Source organism: Rhododendron vialii, chromosome 8a (assembly GCF_030253575.1).
Source record: "Rhododendron vialii isolate Sample 1 chromosome 8a, ASM3025357v1".
Classification (NCBI taxonomy): domain Eukaryota; kingdom Viridiplantae; phylum Streptophyta; class Magnoliopsida; order Ericales; family Ericaceae; genus Rhododendron; species Rhododendron vialii.
The window spans coordinates 33,925,053-33,945,120 of NC_080564.1; the positions used below are offsets into that span (position 1 = coordinate 33,925,053).

At 39.5% G+C, this 20,068-nt stretch overlaps 1 protein-coding gene across 3 annotated transcripts; it reads right to left on the minus strand.

Annotated features, from left to right (window-relative positions):
- Positions 1–6,282: 6,282 nt before the first annotated feature.
- LOC131299240 (uncharacterized) lies at positions 6,283–18,905 on the minus strand. Of its 3 annotated transcripts, none has more exons than XM_058324876.1 (16): positions 18,635–18,905; positions 17,047–17,647; positions 15,904–16,033; positions 15,583–15,784; positions 14,517–14,603; positions 14,354–14,413; positions 14,172–14,258; positions 13,631–13,702; positions 12,345–12,400; positions 11,528–11,613; positions 11,032–11,122; positions 10,789–10,946; positions 10,589–10,680; positions 9,075–9,137; positions 7,534–7,607; positions 6,283–6,737 (listed from the first exon to the last, which is right to left on the minus strand). In XM_058324876.1, exons 2-16 carry the CDS (start codon positions 17,603–17,605, stop codon positions 6,662–6,664), a joined length of 1,893 nt encoding a protein of 630 aa, XP_058180859.1. In that variant the 5' UTR covers positions 17,606–17,647; positions 18,635–18,905; the 3' UTR covers positions 6,283–6,661. The 3 variants fall into 3 exon arrangements, 2 of the variants coding, with proteins under 2 accessions (XP_058180859.1, XP_058180858.1); XM_058324875.1 differs by having other exon boundaries at positions 18,625–18,905; XR_009190665.1 differs by lacking the exon at positions 6,283–6,737 and having other exon boundaries at positions 7,533–7,607; positions 10,514–10,680.
- Positions 18,906–20,068: the final 1,163 nt, after the last annotated feature.

The window sequence follows — 20,068 nt, forward strand, 5'->3', positions numbered from 1 at the left end:
CACCACAAGTCTCGCCTTGGGTGAATCCTGGTGATGAAACGGTTTCAGATTATTTATTGAAGTGTAGAGAGCCCTATGAACCATGTGGACACTCTTACAGAATGAACAAGTACTCTAGAACTAGGGATGTGTGCATCGAATGGAACTTAGAATGTGTAAATGGGTGCCAAAACGTACTTTAGCATTTGTCGCTCCGACGATCTTTGAATCGGCCTCCCTTCGACCAATTTTTCAAAAATAAAACTTCATCATTTTAATTGTTCGTTTCCACCATCTTTTAATACAGTGAAAACCTTATTTATCATTATATAATTTGTCTTAATCAGGTTTAAAAGAGAGCGATACGAGGGTTTTACAGAAATAATTTATTTTTAGACCAATGGAGGGTAAAATGGTCATGTATTTTGATGTACAAAATATTTTTCATCAAAACCAATTTGGTTGGAGAGTAGATTGGACAAGTTTTCTATCGGTTCAAACCATGCACAAATTGGAGTACGGGAGTGTCCGACGCAAGTTCGAAAAGTTGGACTTCTTGTGCAGCTTTCAAGATGCGCCCGAGGCGCATAGGATTGAGCCTGAGGCGCATTAATGCTGCATAAAATGTCAAACTTTGCGGACTTGCCCCGGATACTCTCGAATTCCAATTTGCGAGTGGTTTGAACAGTTAGAAAGCTTGTCCAATTTACTTTTTAGCCCAAGTAGTTTGGATCAAAAATCATTCGTACATCAACGGAAGTGACCATTTTACCTTCAATGGGTCAAAATAAGATTCATTCCGGTAAAACGCGTGTATGTTTCTCATTTTAAATTGGATCAAGACCCATTATATATCAATAAATAGTTTTTTTAAAGTACTAAAAGATAGTGGAATCCAACCATAAAAATATTTGTGTTTCGTTTATGAAAACTGGGTAGAAACAAAACAACTACAAAAAAACATCGGAGCCACTAAGGCTAAAACAGGTTTTACATTTCATTTGGTAATCAAATTCCATGAATAGAACACAAATATTTTTATGGTTGGATTCCGCTATTTTTAGTACTTTAAAAACACTATTTGTTGATATATAATGGATCTTGATCCAATTTAAATTGAGAAACATACATGCGTTTTACCGGAATGAATCTTATTTTGACCCATCGAGGGTAAAATGGTCACTTCCGTTGATATACAAATGATTTTTGATCCAAACTACTTGGGCTAAAAAGTAAATTGGACAAGCTTTCTAACGGTTGAAACCACTCGCAAATTGGAGTTCGGGAATGTCCGGGGCAAGTCCGCAAAGTTGGACTTGTTGAGCAGTGTTCAGGATGCGCCCAGGGCGCATTTCAATGCGCCTGGGCGCATAGGATTGCGCCTGAGGCGCATTAATGCTGCATAAAATGTCCAACTTTGCGGACTTGCCCCGGACACTACCGAAATCCAATTTGTTAGTGGTTTGAACCATTAGAAAGCTTGTCCAATTTACTTTTTAGCCCAAGTAGTTTGGATCAAAAATCATTTGTATATCAACAGAAGTGACCATTTTACCCTTGATGGGTCAAAATAAGATTTATTCCGGTAAAGCGCGTATATGTTTCTCATCTTAAATGGATCAAGACCCACTATATATCAATAAATAGTGTTTTTAAAGTACTTAAAGAAGGCGGAATCCAACCATAAAAATATTTGTGTTTCATTCATGAAAATTGGGTAGAAACAAGACAACTACAAAAAAAAACGTCGAATCCACTAAGGCTAAAACAGGTTCTACATTTCATTTGGTAAACAAATTCCTAATTCTAAGGTATTTCTTCTTTGCATATAAGTGGTTCAAAGTGTTCATAGAGTATCTATACTTCATCAAAGCTTAGGAAAAACCGTTTCATCATCGACATTTGCCCAATCCAGGGTTTAAATATTTTCAAATTCAAATTTTGTCTAAAACTCTCAACACAACAAAAATTGAGAATATTTCCAAACGAGAACACCGAAAAGTATTGACAGTATCTTCTATGTTTCAATCTACTACCACCACATTACAACTACAATGTTTAGTGCCGCCACAACAGATTCCTAACATTCTCTATTCAAGAAAATGTTCTTAATCCAAATACACTGATAAAGTCCTCAAATTTTTAGATTGCGAAATATTCATGTAAAATTGCCTCCCTTACTATTTCCGGTGAATTCAATGATTTCAGTTCTGCTACAAAGCTCCTCCAAAGCCACCCTGAGCCAAGCTCTCTATCGTTAATGGTTAAAGAGGTGTTGTGTTGGCCATGTTGCCTTTGATAGCTTCTGCAAATGCTCCTTCTCCTTACTCATCTCATTGACTTCATCTTTGTTGCTAATTGGTTCCATGCATATGTTCCTTTTGTTCAACTCCTCAGTAACCACCTTCTTCTGATTGCTTTCCAGTCCATTTTCACTCAGCCCAGGAACTTCCAAGGGAATTTTGCGAGCTTTGCATGTATTTTACGACCTCTTATGCTAACTCATACAAATCATTGATAGCGGTTAGGCATTCTCTCTTAATCCAAACCTTACAAAACCAAACTTAGAGTTTTTCCTGGATAATCTCTTTGCTGGAATTGCCACCTCCACATACTCAACATGGTCTACCGAAAATTTGTTCCATCCATTCCTCATCCATGCCTTCACAGAAATTGTCCATAATGCGATCCTCTTGCTAGCCATAGTTCCTAGTGATCTTGAACATCTCCTCCTACCTGTTACAAGCTCCTAGCCATCCATCTCTTTCAACTTCTAAACTTACAAGAGATTCTAATTGATTAATACTTAGGGAAGCTCTGGATTCTGCAATGCCTGGGGCTCAAATCCAGGTCATCCAGAGAGCTGCTTCAGCTAGATTTGACCTCTTATCGACTCCAGAAGCCAGCCCTCAATCCAATTTTTCTTCTTTCGAGACAGGTTGGAAGCACATTTAGTTAGTTGGACCACTTCTAGGAAGGGTGGTTTTAAGATCAACTGTGATGCATCCTTAAGACTGATTTTTTCATGATCGGAAGGGTAAACTTATTGATGGCTTTGCGCAGAAATCCATGCCTCTTCAATTGCAGTATGAACTATGGCTATACGTCATGCTTGCTTTCTATCTAAGGTTGAACCACTCCTTGCATTGCTGTGAAAAATAGACATATAATTGAAGAGTGAAAACAGGGAAAAGGACAGTAAAGGGACACTCAACATAGATTGTTGTTTTCCCTCATATCAAGAAATTACCATGAGAAACATTCCAATATTCCATTAGTGATGTTAGATTTATGGTCACAATCATTAAGCATACGTGTATATAAATTCTACAGGTTGTAGATCGTTTGGGTCTCGGGTTAGGGGTTTGATGCCATCATTCCTTGTTCCTATTAATTTTTGTAACAATTTCAAAGATTAATAAAAAAAAATTGCCTTAAAAAAAAATGGTGGTGAGGTGGTGGTATAGTGGTGAAATGATGGTGAGTGTTAGTGGCGGTGGTGAAATCAGGGCAATGGTGGGGGAGAGGGTAGGGTGAAGGTATGGTAGTTTAACGATGGAGTGGAGGTGGTGGTAAAGTGATGGTGTATTGGTGGTTAGGTGAAGGTGTGGTGGTTTAGCAATGGTGTGTAGATGGTGGTCCGGGTGGTGTGGTTGTTGTATTAGTGGTGAAGTAATGGTGGTGGAGATGATGAGGTGGTGGTAGCGGCAATAAAATGGTGGTTGTGAGGTGGTGATGGCATTGGTGGTGGTCCTGGTGGAGGGGTGACAATTGTGGTGGTAAAGTGATATTGGTGGTGAATTATGGCAGTGAGATGGTGGTAATGGTGGAGATATGGTGCTAGCAGGGGTAAAGCGATGGTGGTGGTAAAACAAAAAATCGAAAATCGAAAGATTGGATCATGGTCAGGTGGATGCGCCGGGGCACACCCTTCTTGCGCCTGAGGCGCATTTCATTAGTGAAGAATGCATGGATGCGTCCGGGGAGCAATAGGATTGCACCTGAGACGTATATGTTGCGCTCGGGGCACACTCGAATTGCGCCTGAGGTGTATTACATTAGTGAAGAAAATATAGATGCGTCCGGAGAGTAATAGGATTGCGCCTGAGTCGCATATGATACGCCCGGGCTAATGAGAATTGCGCCTGAGGCGCATTGTGTTAGTGAAGCATACATTGATGTGCCCAGGGAGCAATAGGATTGCGCCCGAGGCGCATTTCTTCAGTTGAGGTTCCGATGCCCCCGGAGCGCCCTCTTATTGCCCCCTAAGGCGCATTTAACTCAACAAATTTTTTAAAACATCCTTCCCCAAACACCATCACTCAACAAAATTACTTTCCGAACAACCCCCACGACCATCCATCACCAGGATTGCAATTTTCATTCGTTCTTTGTCTTCCTTCTCTGATAGATTTATGTTCCCTTCTATTGTTTTCTTCTTTTTGTAATCTCATTGTTAGACCAAGAACCCTGAGGAGATCACAAGACAAGCAGATGCCGTAATTTCAGCTGTAGGGCAGCCTGACATGGTGAGGGGTAATTGGATAAAGCCTGGTGCAGTTGTTATTGGGATGTCGCTTCTTCTCATGCTCGCTCACTCTACCTCTGCCAACCTCAACATTTATATTTTCCTTTCCTTGTAATAGAAAGAGAAGAAATTACTCAATTAAGCATCAAAAGGCTGATGATGTATTTCATAATTACAGCGATGTTGGGGGGAGAGATGGTATTGTGCATTGTTGATGGTTGCTTCTTTTCTTTTTTTTTGAGGAAGTTTGCAAGATTGCTTCAGCAATTATTCTTGTTCCTGGGAGTGTGGGTCCAATGACCATAGCAATGCTACTATCTAATACTCTCTCCTCAGCAAAGAGAGTGCACAACTTCAAGAGAGTTTCTGATTCTGTTTTGGTGCCTCATGATCATATGCTAGTTTGAGCACTTTCTCCCGTGGCGCGTCTGGCCGAGTCTTAAGGTGAGCAAGTCACAGTTTTTGAGACTTTGTCATTTGCATGCGTGTCTCAGTCTTACGATTGCATGGGATGCAGACTTCGCTCATATTGGAGGCCCGAGTACTGAATGGTCTCGCCTCATGAATAAATTTACAAAACTGGTGAGTTGTCATTATGTTGTCACAACAGGACAAGTCTTCAATACACACCCATTTAAGATGTGTACCATATGCACCTATTGTGTGGTTCATATTGTGCCACCTCATAAAAAATTACTTGTAGGACCGGTCATTCATAACATTTTATTTCGTATCGTAACTTTTATACTAAAAATTCGTAACTTTTCAACAATATGATTCGTAACTTTTTAGCAATAGATTCGTAACATTTTGGGATTCATAACATTTTGGTGTATTTTAATAATGGTGCATATGATACACACCCAAATAAGGGGTGTGTATTGTAGCACTTCCCCAGGACCTATAATGGGACAGCGCACGGGTTATGGTTTGTGTGTGAGGTTTGGTGTATCTCAAGAGAAGCTGATGTTAGGATGAGCACAGCTGAGACAGGGCTTCACTAATTTCCTCAAAATATACAAACAGACGCAGTTTTCGTTTTCCCCTTGGCATGTTGGCTGTAATTTCCAAATGGACATGTATCTCATCTGAATTTATCCACTTTGTAGGCTTCTTATTCATAAAATACTTCTGCATCTCTCTCTGAAGAAATATCCCATCTTTATTGTACTCTGAAGGCAAACCTTTTATCCATTGAAGGCAACAATAAGCGAATAAGATTGGCAACCAAACGAGCCTTTAATACATCTCTCACATGGAGGGACCTGGTATCTAACAATCTCCCAGGAAGAGGTTATGGAGGCACTTGATCCCCGTTTGTTGTGACATTGAGTGCGTGTCCGATTGTTTGAAATAGTTGCTCAAAGATATAAATACTTGTTCTTGTACCCCAAGAGCAAGTCGTGATGCGTAGAGTTTGACCTGACAATGATCTTGCTGGTGATGATTGCTTGAGTAGGAGATAAGGTCAACCCGGTCACTACCATTTTGGTCTCGGCTGCAGCACGTGCAGGAAACAACCATTGTTCTAAAAGTCAGTCACCTAGGTGCTAGGCGATTGTCCAACACCTAGATTAGAAACCCGACTAGTGGGCGTGTAGTCCCCGCCTAGCCGCTAGGCAGCCGACTAGTCAGCACCTAGGCTCTAGGCGCATTTTTTTCGCCCGACTAGAGCCTAGCGACTTTTAGAACATTGGAAACAACCTTAAAATGTGAATCGTCTGTGTCTAAATTCCGTGGTGCAGCAATATCATCGAAGAAAAGAACCCACATGATTTAAGAAAGAATAATTTTATTTCAATATGTCCGTTCACCATTTTTCACATACAGCAACAAGCTTCTTTTAACTTCACATGGCCGAGAACGTAAATAATTTCCAGCAGCCCTATTCAGTTACATCTCCCTACCAATCCTCCATAAGTTGTCTTTTCAACCTCAGCTATATATTACACATTGGTTACACAGATGTAGCCCGCAATTTATGGATACTGAATTCCTTAAGCTTATAGGATATTGCGGCCCAAATGACAGTAGAGCTCAATAATTAGCAGAGATGTCTTTGATACAATTCCTGCAAATGGGAATGCCTCCATGCGTGCAATGGGGAGCACTGAGCAGTCCAATGAGGAAACACATGCCAATGGGCAGCTGTTTCTATACACATCCTTGATCTGACATACCACTAGCAATACTCAGAAAAGCAGAGATGGCTGCACCATGTAACAAGGCCCTGGCCAACACGAAAAAGTTAAATTAGTGAGTGAGATAGGAAAGATTTGGATGTACTAGAGAGCACTATATCATTCATATTATACGAGTGATGAGAACTACATATTCCTAATACGAATAGAATAAGCCACAAGCAAAGAGCTTTCCTTAGCCAAGTAATCCAAATCCCATTCTCTTCCATTCTTTATCAATTCATAACAAAAATCTGCAGTGGTCTTTTGATGGTGAACTTCATGGGTCTTGGCATAAGCTGTCATACCATCACCTAGTAAAATTCTCAAAACTGAAATCCTCCACCTGGACAAGTGTCCGAATACTTTGGTTGCGAAAAAACCGAGAAAAGAAGGGAGTAAAAAGAAAGAAAATTCAACCCAACTCTTAAAGGAGAAGTAATAGAAGCCTTTCTACGGCAACAGCTAAGCCTTGTCATAAATATGCCTAGACAAGTCGGATTTTCTATGCTATTGTGTTGTGGTTAAGTCATCTCAAACAAATAACGAGGATTCTCAGATAGGAAACCCAATATCCAGACTCCCTTACCATCTGCTTGGTAGAAGAATAAATTACCATTCTTCCATCTTCCTTCTGCTTGTTGTGCAATTTAAATAACCATTGATAGGGAGGGGTATAAAGCTCCTCCCTTAAAGAAACATCTATGGCATTGACCTTTTTTTTTTTTTGGTGAAGAGATATGGCATTGACCTCAAAGCACACAAGATGTCATAAACGTGAAGACCAAGGGCATGCATGTGGAAATCAGACACATAGGTTGTGACGGTTTTAAAATAAGCACTTACTCGGGACTCTCTTTCTGGTAGCCAAAATCAGTTGCTGCTTTCAGAGCTCTCTGGTATGTCTGCTTCATGGCTTCCTGCCAGGAAAAGGGAAAATAGATATAACTAAACCACCCACAGAGAGAGTCTGACTTACATAAAAGGTAAAGGGTAGGCCAACAAAAAGCCCTACAAAAGCATAACAGTTCCCGGATGGAGTCCTGCAAGGATTACTACGCGAAGAATAGCCTGGACCGGGGATGAATTGTTGTCCATAGCTAGTTGACAATTCCTACCAATTTCATTGAGCACCAACTTGGAAAAAAAAGAAAACACGACATGCTCTGACATAGACATCAGCAACAGAAATCAGAATCTGCCCACAGGATGGTGATAAACCATAACATATTTCTAGCTGGGCTATATGCCACGTCAAATTTTCTCAGACAAGGACGTCCACAAGAAATGTTGGAGGAGATATCACAAAAGTGAGGCTCCTAACCAGAAAACGAAGTCCTACTTGCAGGAAAATACCCCATTTGCTTGGCACTGACGAAATACAATATTCCAGGGACCTGCATTTTCTTCTTACCTAAACCTTTCCCCTCCGTGGCCTTTCTTTTGTCATTTTCAAACCTTACATTTTCATAAAAGCCTTCGTCTCAATATGTTACCAGAAAACGCTACTACCCTAGCGAATTACGTTTTGGTACGAACGTTCTGAAACATGGTACACTACCGTTCCAAGACGGTAAATCTACTGATCCAAAGCGATCCCCTTAGTTTTCCCCAAAATGTCAACTTATCATGGTCAAAATAGAGAGAGAATGAAATTTCGGTGGGATAAATTGTAAAAAGTCCAGTCGTTAAGCTCCTAGAAATGTGTTTTTTATGAATAATTTGACAAACAATATTTAGTTTCACTTTATGTTTATTGCTTGGAAGAGTGAGTTCTAGTTTTGTTATCTATAGAAGCCTACCCCTATCGTACCACAATTTAAGCATGTGGTGTATTGCGTTCCCGTTCCTCATACCGGAACGATCCGAGTTCCAGGTAACATAGGTCTCAAGTTATTACCAGATGACTCAACTCAAATAGAGCTAATCAGGCAAAAACATATGAAACCACCAAGTTCAGCAATAAACAAGGTTCGTATAGATTTATCTCCAACTTGCACGACTTTTGCACACTTTACCCAATTCCTACATCGCATGGCTCTTATTTGTTGATAAAAAAGGATGTCGCTAAACTTGTGTAAACTTAGATCTTGACTTGGAAAAGAAACGATACCATTGACAGGGAAACAATAAAACAAATCTCAATAACTATTTGTTCTGGATTCTCACAGTCCAGCTGTTGCTGTTGCTACTGTTACTTAGACGCCACTTTAAGATAAATGCTAGACTGAAAAGTTATGAATATCAAAGATCGAACTGATCGATTCGATTTTCCTCATTGGCATCATGAGTTATATAGTTCCTGGCTGGAAACCGATATTAAGGAATACACAGTTGACATATAAATAACCATGCCAAACTAAAATGAAAGCTAAATAGCTTATTACCTGTAATTTAGATTCGAATTCTTCAGGGGACCAGTTAATCAGTTCAAGTTCCCCTGCAGCAACCTAAAAACCAAGTACTTGGGGGGTTTAGCACGTAAATGAAAAAAAAGACACCCAAGAGCATCATCAAAATAAGGAGTTACGGGGATAAGCTATTAAAGAGCAACTTCTTCTAATTAACTTCCTCATAGAAGTATTTTCTCTTCCTAAGGTTCACCTACATCTCTCTCCTCAACCTATTCTTTTAGGAAGAGTGTGGAGAAAAGTTAAGATTATGAGCGAAATTGCAAACAATTTCCTCCGCATTTCAAACCTAGTTCTACAGTTCTACTTATCCCTTTTCCATTGATTTTTTTCTCTGTCCATGTACCACTACCAAAATCCACAACCAAAACTGTTGGAATTTGTCCCACATTTGTTAATTATCACCTCAAAAACTAGCATATGAGCCTGGGCAGCCTCTCCCCTAATTGCCAATTGGTTTCGAGTAGGATGCTTTAACATGGTATCAGGGTTAGGCTTTCGGAGGGTTAGGCTTTCGGAGGCTGGACAAGACTCTCTTGATTGTTTGCCTCGTTATTTAAGTGCACCTCGTTTCGTTGTTTGTTGTGGTCCGTATGTTATGGATCCATCATTTACCTCTCCACGTAAGGGTAAAGGGTCACACGTGCAGAGGAGCATTAGAGTTGGTCCCACATTAATTAATTACAACCTCCAAAACTAGTATATGAACCTGGGCATCCTCTCCATTGATTGCCAATAGGTTTTGAGTTGGATGCTTTAACTTGGTATTATAGCTAGGTCTTCGGAGGCTTTTCCCCTTTGTTTGTGCCATAATTGCACTTTGTTTCGTTGTGATCCATATATTCCGAATCCTTTGTTGACCTCTCCACGTGCGAGTTAGGGGTCGCACACGTGGGGAGTGTTGGATTTGTCCCATATCGGTTAATTATCACATTGAAAAATAGTATATGAGCCTGGGTGGCCTCTCCCCTCATTGCCAATTGATTTTGAGTTGGATGCTTTAACTTTCCGTATGCAGCAAATTTTCCTTAAACCTCCAGATATTTCCAATGGAGTATGGACACAATTACATCTCTCTTTGAGGAAAGACAAAGACAATGAGCATAACCGCATACAATTTCCTACACATTTCACGGATAGTTATCCGTTTCCCTACCCCTGTCCCTATTCCGTTCATGTTCTTGTCTTTCTCCATGTACCAAGTACCAACAGTTCAAGATTTTCAGTCTTTAGATTTTCCTTCATAGACTTTCCTATGGACTTGGGACAGAGTAAAGGAATAGTAAGACCATGAGCACTAAAAATGAAAAATGAAATACATAGCATCATCTGACAAGTCAAATTGTTGATATGCATAGTGCTAATGAGAATGATTAATGACCGCAAAATTTGTAGATGGACATAAATGATTATACCATATGGCATTGTTCTTAAAAATGCTGAAGACGAAGACTACGGATAAGTGAGAGAAGATCAGAGATTCATCCTACCCCTCCGGCACCGGCAGCGATAGCAGGAGCTATGAGAACATTAGCTTTTCTCAGAACATCAACTGCTTCAGGGGAACAAGGCATATTGGAACCTAGGGGACATATTGCAATATAGTTTAAGAGTATTAACATCGACAAAATCCAATCACGAACCAAATCAACCACTAGTAGAAAGATTTAAAAGCATCAAGAACCTCTACCTTCCACAAGTATACGACAACCTGAATTAACCAAATTAATGGCATCAGACTGATCAATTTCATTCTGTGAAGCACAAGGAAAGGCAACATCACACCTTTCGGTCCAAGGTTTAACTTCGTCATAGTACTTAGAACGAGCATAAGTCTTTGAATAGTCTCTGCACATGACACTTGATGAATAAAGATATATCGAAGTTAACAAAGGTTGCAATGTAGTAGATGACAGTGGGGCCAAAAACAAACCTCAAACTTCGATTTTGAGCTTTAATATCTCTCAAAAACTGTATTTTCATGTAGTCAAATCCATCCTCATCCACCAAATAACCCTTCGCATCTGTACAATATTTTTCAGCAAAGGCACGTGTTTAATCAAACTATCCATTGGTATTCAGCCATTCTAGGTACTGACTACCAAGTGCCATTCCTAGGACAGAAATAACAATGAAATCCAAAAAACATGAGAAAACAATTAAGAAAGAAACCTATTCCTAAACCTTAGTGAGTCTAAAAGCAAAGCATGATGATCATGTATTTCAGCAAGTATTTTAGGTAAAACATAACTGCACAAAGACCATAATTAATTATAAAAAGAGAGGTATAACTTGCTAAGTTAGAAGAGTACATAAAAGGATAATGGAGTTGGAGACATCTCGTATGACTAATTTATTTTCCCAACAACAAGCTCCATTAAACAAAAACAATTAGCCCTGAAAAAATTTAAATGGCCACTAGAACATACCAGATACTGTGATGGGAATAGCGCCAAAAGCTAGAAGCTTCTCTAGAACATGCATTGCAATCTTTCCAGAACCACTTACACCACATCTGGAGAAATTCAGATAGGAACTGTTAAAACCAATAACTTAAGAAGTAACCAAACTTCTACATCGCACCTCTTATTCTTCTTTCTATAAACAAAGAAGACAACAACAACTGATAGAGTAACTTAAATCCCCTCCCTGAGGCTCCAAACAATTGCCGAAACCTATCCTTACAATTTTCAAGTTACCACCGACCTCCCTACGCTAAAACCCGCCAGGGCAAAAGTGAAATCTACTACACAGAAACATGCATACCAAATCAGAAAAGGTAAATAAAATCATGAACAACTCCATCACGTCTGTCCCTTGACCATGACAACATCCGCATTATTTCCTCTTATCAATATTTCCTGAACCAACATTTTTTTCTTGAATTTTCCTACAAATGCCGCATAACTATTTGACTAGAGTGTTGGTTGAGCCCAAACAAGGTTTTGGGAGTTATAGAAAGAAGAAGTACTAACCACAATCCGTAATTCCTAGTGAAGGTGAATGCTGGTAGGATAAATCTTTAAAGATGCAAGAAGTAGGGTAAACAGGCATTTCATGACACCTTAGAGCAGTACTCATCAATGATAAACCAGATGGATCATTGTCATCAGGCAGGATGATAACAGCAATCATCAGATATCCAAGGGAACAAAAAATTTGTTCTAGCCATTATAGTATTATATAGCTTTGCTATTTGTATTAATTCAACTATTGTTTACAAGCTTTCAAATTTAAGAAATGAACCTCAGTCCTTTAAGTTCCTTATTCATGTCTGCAAGAATAAGCTGGGCAAAGAAAACCTGCAAAATCAAGGGATGTTTTGAGATTCCAAACAAGCAACAGAGGCATAAATGATAAACCAGGAAGTGATTACATAGAAGAGTAAATTACACTGACCTCCTCTGAAGTACTTGACAATCACAGGGACCTCCCCTCAGGTTTCTAAACTGACACTTACATTCCTCCTGGTTTAGTTCCCTGTAATGTACTTCCCTTTCGTACATGTGATATTAATGACAATGGAGGAAAGAGCTGATATCACGTTATAAATTCTCTTAAATATCAGCTACGCCCTTCAGAATACCCAGCTCCCAAAAACACCTCCAATCACTTCATCTTCTCCACTCATCTTCATAACCAGACATGCTTATAAAAAAAGCCTTCAGAACCGTAACTTAAACCATGACCGTCACAATAGTCGTGCACTCGTAAGTATTATCCAAAAAAATACAGGAGTAGAGTCATTATTTTTTTTCAGTGGGTCCCAAAATCTACTTGACACTATAAACGACATGAGGTCATGAGACTATGATGTGCGGGTCAACAGTGGTAGAGGAAAGAGGTAATGGTGGTCGTCACCAAAGAGGGCGAGGGAAAAGTTGAAGAAAAATGAAGGGTTGGACGAGAGAGAGAGAGAGAGAGAGAGCAAACAGACAGAGCTTATCAGGGACTAAAACTCAAAGGGAAGTGCCAGCCTGACAAATCAAAATTAGTATTTTCCAAATACTGGGGCAACTTTTAAAACCTTTCAAAAAGTTAAAACTCTTTCGCTCTCTGCTCTACCCTTGGATCCCATAAGAAAACTTCCACTACAGTATCTAATTAGGATTATAGGCAAGGAAGAATGACAATACGTTGGGATATGATGTTGAGGGGGAGCTGGAGTGTGGTGAGGTTAATGGTGAGGTTGGGCTTGGGGGTGAGAGGGATGAAAATATTCAACATCACAAGAAGTAAAGTTAATACAGAGAGACAGGATTATACTTTTAACACCATTAGTGGGCCAACTCTTACGGAAGGTCAGTGTCATTTCAGAGACTCGAGGGAGGCCCTCTTATTTGTCAGATACCTCAGGGGGGCATCATCATACTTTGCACACAAAAAAAGGACATACATCCCAGTCATTGAAGAAAAAACAAAAACATACGGATGAGGATGCGCAAATGTCGACGTGCAGAATCTATCCAACCCAACAATCGATGCACATGCTCAAGCGTACAGACAGACAGATGGAAGGAAATATTACATACCAGGCCATAGCCAGTAGCTTCGGTTCGTAGGCTGGCGCCAGACCAGATTATCCTTGGCCCTGTAAAACTTCCCTGCATAAACATAACATTGAAATTATCCACAAGATGACATGACTAATACTTTCAAAAAAGATTCAAGAGAAATGATTCCATGCAAACAATTGCAATAGCAGAAACTTGCTGCATTCATGAAAATACTGTATAAACAGAACTTAAAGAGCAGAAAAGATGCTTTAAAAGGCGCATAAAGAAAGAGCACAAAAAAAAAAACAGCGCAGATTTTAAAAGCAAAATGTCTGGTTGAAGTAAGAGAGCATAATGAATTGCATATCCTGCAATCCTATGATTTAGCAGTACCCGTGAGCAACATACCAAACGTAGCAAACTAACAGTTTCTAATCATAAAATGGAAGGCTTGATAGACAAACATGCACTCAAGGAAGAGAGCAATGAGGAGCAAACAAAAAAGGAGAAAAGCTCCAGGAAGCTGGAGCAGTCAATTGAAGGAAACAAAGTTCAGCGAACTGACACTTCTTGTTACCTGAACATGACTGGCTAGACGACGATATTGTCCAAACATATAACCCATTTCGCGACCACCGACACCCATCTCTTCTGAAGGAAGATCCTAAAAATTCAGGCATAATGAAAGTAGTTTATTGGTTCATCAAAGAATTAAACAAAAAAAATAGTTTAGGAGGAACATATATAATTCCACATTACCTTATCAGGGCCCAAGTAGCGATATAGCTCATTTATATAACTCTGACAAAAGCGCATGATCTGCAAGTGCGGGTGTCAGCAAAACAACTATTTAAATAGGAAAACTTGTGAGAACTATGAATATATCATCAAAAACAAAGATATCATAAGACAATATTAATACCTCACCGTCACTTTTTCCTTTTGGATCTAAATCACTACCACCAGCAGCGCCTCCAAGTTTATAGGGAGATAAGGCACATTTCAAAGTCTGCAAAGAGAAAGAGAAAATAAAACATTATCATGCAATCGTAGGCTTTGGTTTGCTTCCCATTAGTATTAGTTACTCCATTGCAAAGTTCTGGCAGCTAAACCACCATCTGAAATGTGTCCAAAAATAGATCCCAACCATAATTAAAAGAAGACAAAACCTATCATGAGGCAGCCATGCCATAGGCTCCCCCATATTCCAAATTCTTAGAAAGTGTATAAAACAATGCACAAACAATATCAACATTGGGATCCCTCAGTTCGAGATCATTCCAGAATACCCTTGTGTACCTATAATGCTCTCTACTGGTGAAATTTCCCCATATGGACCCAAATAAATGCAGGTGAACATTCTCTGGTATGTAATGCAACTGCCTCTCGCTTACAGCAAGGTCAGGGTCTGGGAGAAAGTAGTGCGGCAGTAACCCCGGCTTTTTGTGGAGACATCAGTTGAGTTAATTTGGGAAATTTTCTCAAACCAGGATCATTTCATTCAGGTTTTCAGATGCGGTTGGAGGACAACGAAGACCGTTGCATTCAGTTGTTGTCAAAGAATCTATACATAAAAAAATCTTTGGTATCTTCTATATTTACTTTTTGACAAGCCACCCGTCAACATATGAAGCCAACAGGAGAAGAGGTTTCTTCATAATAAACCAACAACTGTCAAGTTTTTCTATCACTGTTGGTGATTACAAACACAATGGTTTTGCCATCAACATTCAAACAAGTCAGTGATTAAAAAATTGCCTTCAAGTAGCAAGCTACTATGATTATGATTCCTAAACTCAAGGAGCTTGTCTCTGGCTGGTAGAGGAATTAACTCAGCATGCAAGTAGTTTGCTAAGTACAATGAGCATGCAAGTGGAGGAATTAACTCAGTATGGAGAGTGTAACCAGGTAAAGCTCCAAACCAAATTTGGACGACAGACCGTAGACGGAGAAGGCAGAAGAGCACAGACACTTGAAAAGAATTATACCTGTTGGAAACCCAGAAATTTTGCAATGCTTAAGTTCATTGATGGATGAAAACGAAGACCTCCCCTACAGGGGCCCAATGTCTGGTTGAACTGCACACGAAAGCCGCGATTGACATGTGCCTCACCCCGATCATCAACCCAAGGGACTCGAAAAACAATCATACGCTCTGGTTCTAGCAAGCGCTCCATCATGTTGACATAGCTGAAAAATATATACCATTCCATGAGAACTGAAATAAATTTCAATGCAGATATAGTTTCCACTGACTGATGAAATATTGAAATGCTAATAAAAAATAATTCCCCCATGACACAACTCACTGAGAATTTTTTGCAATCACTCTTTCTAACGCATGAACCACTTCTTGTGCACACTGTATGAACTCAAACTCATGAGGATCCCTCTTCACAGCAGCCTCAACTATTGTTCCAGCGGTTTTTGACATAAGAGCTTCAAATTAAGAAAACCATCAGAGTGCCAAAATGGGAAAATAGCTAGGAAGCAAATTTTGAACTGTCGTGGCCCTAGTCATAAAGTGGGCATGCTAACGACCATATGCACTATTACCAATCCAAGCACAGATCAAAATTATGTTGAAAACAAATAAAAGGTAACAAACAGGAAAGAGAAGGTCAGAAAAGAAGATGACTGTTGTAAACATGGTCGGATTCCATTTTGATTAATATTTTTGGGGAAATTCAGATTATTAAACCATTCCTTATCTGCAAACCCAACAATTCACTTATCTGGTCTTTCCTACATCAGAGATGATCAACTCTCTTGTGCTATTTTCTGAGTGTATTTTGCAACAAATTCAACAAAAATGTAGGTATGCAGGATTGAAGCAAAACGAGATAACATTTTAAGCCCCTTGCCTACATTAGAGATGGTCAACAGAAAAAAGAAGCAGCAGCAACTCTATTGCAGAACAGCCCTTTCATCCAGTGACAAGTCCTGTGTTCTGTCATTGAAAGCTCCACCAACACTTTAAAAAAAAAGATTCCTCCAATAAATACTTTGACTCAAAATCCATCGTATAATTACATGAGTTAGCAGGCTTTGGGAGGCAAAAGCAACGAGTCAAAGACTATGGAACTCATCATCACCAAGGGGAAGTAGCCATGGTAGTGTGTAGGTCTTTATTAACATTATTCTTAACTACTATGCCGCTCTTCTTTTACGATGTGAGCTTTCTCTCTTTATGGGTTTGTAGGTATTTTGGCTTGGAATTGCTTAACTTATTTCCATGAAATCTATGGATCTTGTTTCTACAGCTGTCCTGGCCCTATCTGGTACTAGTAGTCTTACACCTGTCCCAGTGTTGCCTATTGAACTTTCCCTACACCAAACAAAGTAATTATTAATAGTATGGGAAACGAGTAACCATTCTAGTCAATAAAACATGAATGCTAGCAAAAGTCTCATCCAAGTACCAAAAATATAAAATAAATTGGTAGACTGACCTTTCACATAAATGGGTTTGTCAACAATAATCTTGTCTTTTGAAGCCATTTGGAGTCGAAGAGCCTCTTTGTGCAGCAAACTATTGTTGTGTTCTTCCAGTGCACTCATCTGCATATTCCTACTACCTTCATTCCCATAAGGATTTCTTCTATGCTTCCTTCCATATTCTCGACAAACAGAACAGAATATTCTTGCTGTACCTTCCTTCACATCAACATAGGCCCACTTGTACGTGTCGGCCCATTCTTCTCTCCATCTTTTGACCACCTTCTTCTTCCTTTTACCCGAATGAGACTTTGACAGATCTTGATCCTCGCTGGAAAGTTGGGAAACCATCACCATTTGTTTGCTATCATCATGCTCTTCAACTGAAGGCTCTCGCGTCGGACCACTGATAAGGGGAGTGCTTGAAAATGTTGGATCATCGTCCCCAGGCCCAATTTCCAAATCAATCTCCTCTCCAAGCTCCCTAACGACCAGATGATGTCTATGTGCATGAAGTAAACTCATATCATCCATTGTAGAATTCATCTCTAGCCCACCGACAGGTAGCAACATTCAGCATGACAGTTCAACCCACGCGTCCAAACCCTTAATTCTCTGCACAAAGAAACAGCTAACAAACTTATTTATTTATATTTCAAAGCAGCACCTAAATAAACTTACTCTGCCCATACTGTTCTAACCATAAGTTAGGTGATTTCCATAACGTCGGATACGTCACCGTACAACCTTGAAACCCAATTTATAACACCGATACTGTTAAGTTACATGTAGTTCCAAAAGCTTAAGCTTAAACTTTTTAGTCCCAAAAGCTTAAGCTTAAACTTTTGGGACTACAGGTAACTTAACATGGTATCTCAAGTTGTGAGAGGTCTAGGGTTCAAGTCTCTCTGTCTGCATTTGTTCCCCGTTTGCATTCTGTTTCATTCTATTGATGAAAATTTGCATCTCCACGTGCAAGACGGGGTTGCACATGAGGGGAGGGTGTTAGATAGCTTCATATACATTGTTGGGCCAATTTCCTAACAACTTAAGCTTTTGGGACTATTGGTAACTTCACACATACAAGACCAAGCAAGAAGATTTTTCACTAACAATGAATCCTACTGAAAACTCTAACCAGAAACCATAAGCCCAAATTTCAACGATTTCTAGCAGTGGTACTACGGCTTGAAAACCTCTTCCATTCAGATAGAGTCACGGAATTGCTGTCTTATCTCATCGTACAGAATTACACACCCAATTCACGACTCAACAAAAACAAAATCGAGCCTCCAAAAGCACACATGACACACGGATCGTTCAACTGTTCATCAAGACTGCATCTTTGCATCCCCAATTCATCATTTCCACGCAGTTGGAAGCAAGTTTTCGCTGGTATTCGCTTCCTTAACAAAAACCACACACTTTCCGAAATGCGAAACGATGAACTAAACACTACAACCCACACCCACCAATTACCACTAGTTTACACTCAATTCTCAGAAGCACGTGAATTCAAAAGCCACAGCAGCAATCGACACATAGAGCGGAACCAACGATTAAAAAAAAAGCTAAGGAAACAAATTCGAGACCTTGGAGTACCTGAATTGAAGAGCAGTTGGTCGGTGATCAGATTATGTTCCGATTCTGCTAAAACTACAGATACAGAAGTCGATAAACATGTACGTCACTATGTATGGATGTGAAGAGAGAGAGAGAGAGAGAGAGAGTGATGAGCAGGAGAAAGATGGAGACTTTGATGTGAGAATTGGGGGTCTGATTTTATCAAACTTAACTGGAATTGGAATTGGAAAGTGGGGTTGAAGAAAGGTGAAGAAATGGAAAGTTTCGTGGGTATGTACCCGGAAAAGGTTTCTGTGGCCAAATCCGGAATTGGGTTTCTGTGGCGCGGGTGACATGTTTTGTGAGATATTCGGGTGATGTTATCACTCCGAGTAAGGACGTGGGCCCAATTTCATATGTATCGAGTCGACGTAATCAAGCAATATATGGGCCGGGTTTGACATGTATGCGAATATGGGCCCATATTGGGCCATTGTCCATCAAAGTCTCATTTAGGTGAAAGTGTGAAAGTGAAACTGTCCCAATATCACATTTTGAGTATCATGTGACATGTAACCCCTATATTGGTAGAAATGTGACTCATTTATTATGTAATGGAACACATTCTATCAATATAATAATGACACCTCCCACGGTATCCAAAATGTGGTATACAAACATAGCCACCATAATATTGCTCAAGGGGTATATATCCCTCCTCATCTCACAATGCAGTGTAGTATACCCCTCCTCTCACAACGTACGCATTGTGAGAAAAAGTGAATATTTACTCGTTACACAAAATGCCCCCCACCTCGTTTATGAATTTTTTTACATGCTAATCCTATATTTTGGACTATTTACCTTTTATTTTTTTTCATGTACTATTAGGTCTTTTTGGCTTTTTGTTGATTTGTCTGGCCCCTGCATAAGTGTAAGAATTTTACAGTGGAAGTTTGAGAAATTTGTAATGGAAATGGGTATTTGAACCACGGTTATGTGATGTTCAATTAAAATGCTCAAAGTCAAACCACCGAGAGAAGTTATATCACATTATGCACAATGATATGTGCGCTTTGTGCTGCAATTCGCAAGTTTGTATTGGCTATTTAGGGTATTTTACTCCTCAAACATTCTGATTTAAGGGCACATTTCAAACAAAATACAGATAGGCTAAACAAAAGACATTTGCACAACTTCATTTCCATTTCTGCATAAAGGGATATCAGAATATGAACACATCAAATAAAAGCCAACCACCAAACGTGGCCTTGCAAAACTAGGAATGCAACATTCTTTTCTATGAATGAAAACAAACAAATCCCTCATTTTCACGTGATTCATATTAGAAAAGGATATGTCATGTTTTAGTCTCTATGAGAGGAAAGTCATTTCTTAAATCCCAAAAGAGGGAAAAGAGAGGACTCCATCCGAAAACCATTTCAAAAGTACTCTCCACAGCTAAACCTGCAC

Excerpts from the sequence above, each read along its gene's own strand:
- LOC131299240 (XM_058324876.1), bottom strand. The coding sequence starts at position 17,605 with ATGTTGCTACCTGTCGGTGGGCTAGAGATGAATTCTACAATGGATGAT. Across the intron at positions 14,414-14,516 it reads AAGGAAAAAGTGACGGTGAG|ATCATGCGCTTTTGTCAGAG; the intron begins GTATTAATATTG and ends CCGCACTTGCAG. Across the intron at positions 13,703-14,171 it reads GTCTAGCCAGTCATGTTCAG|GGAAGTTTTACAGGGCCAAG; the intron begins GTAACAAGAAGT and ends ATGTTTATGCAG.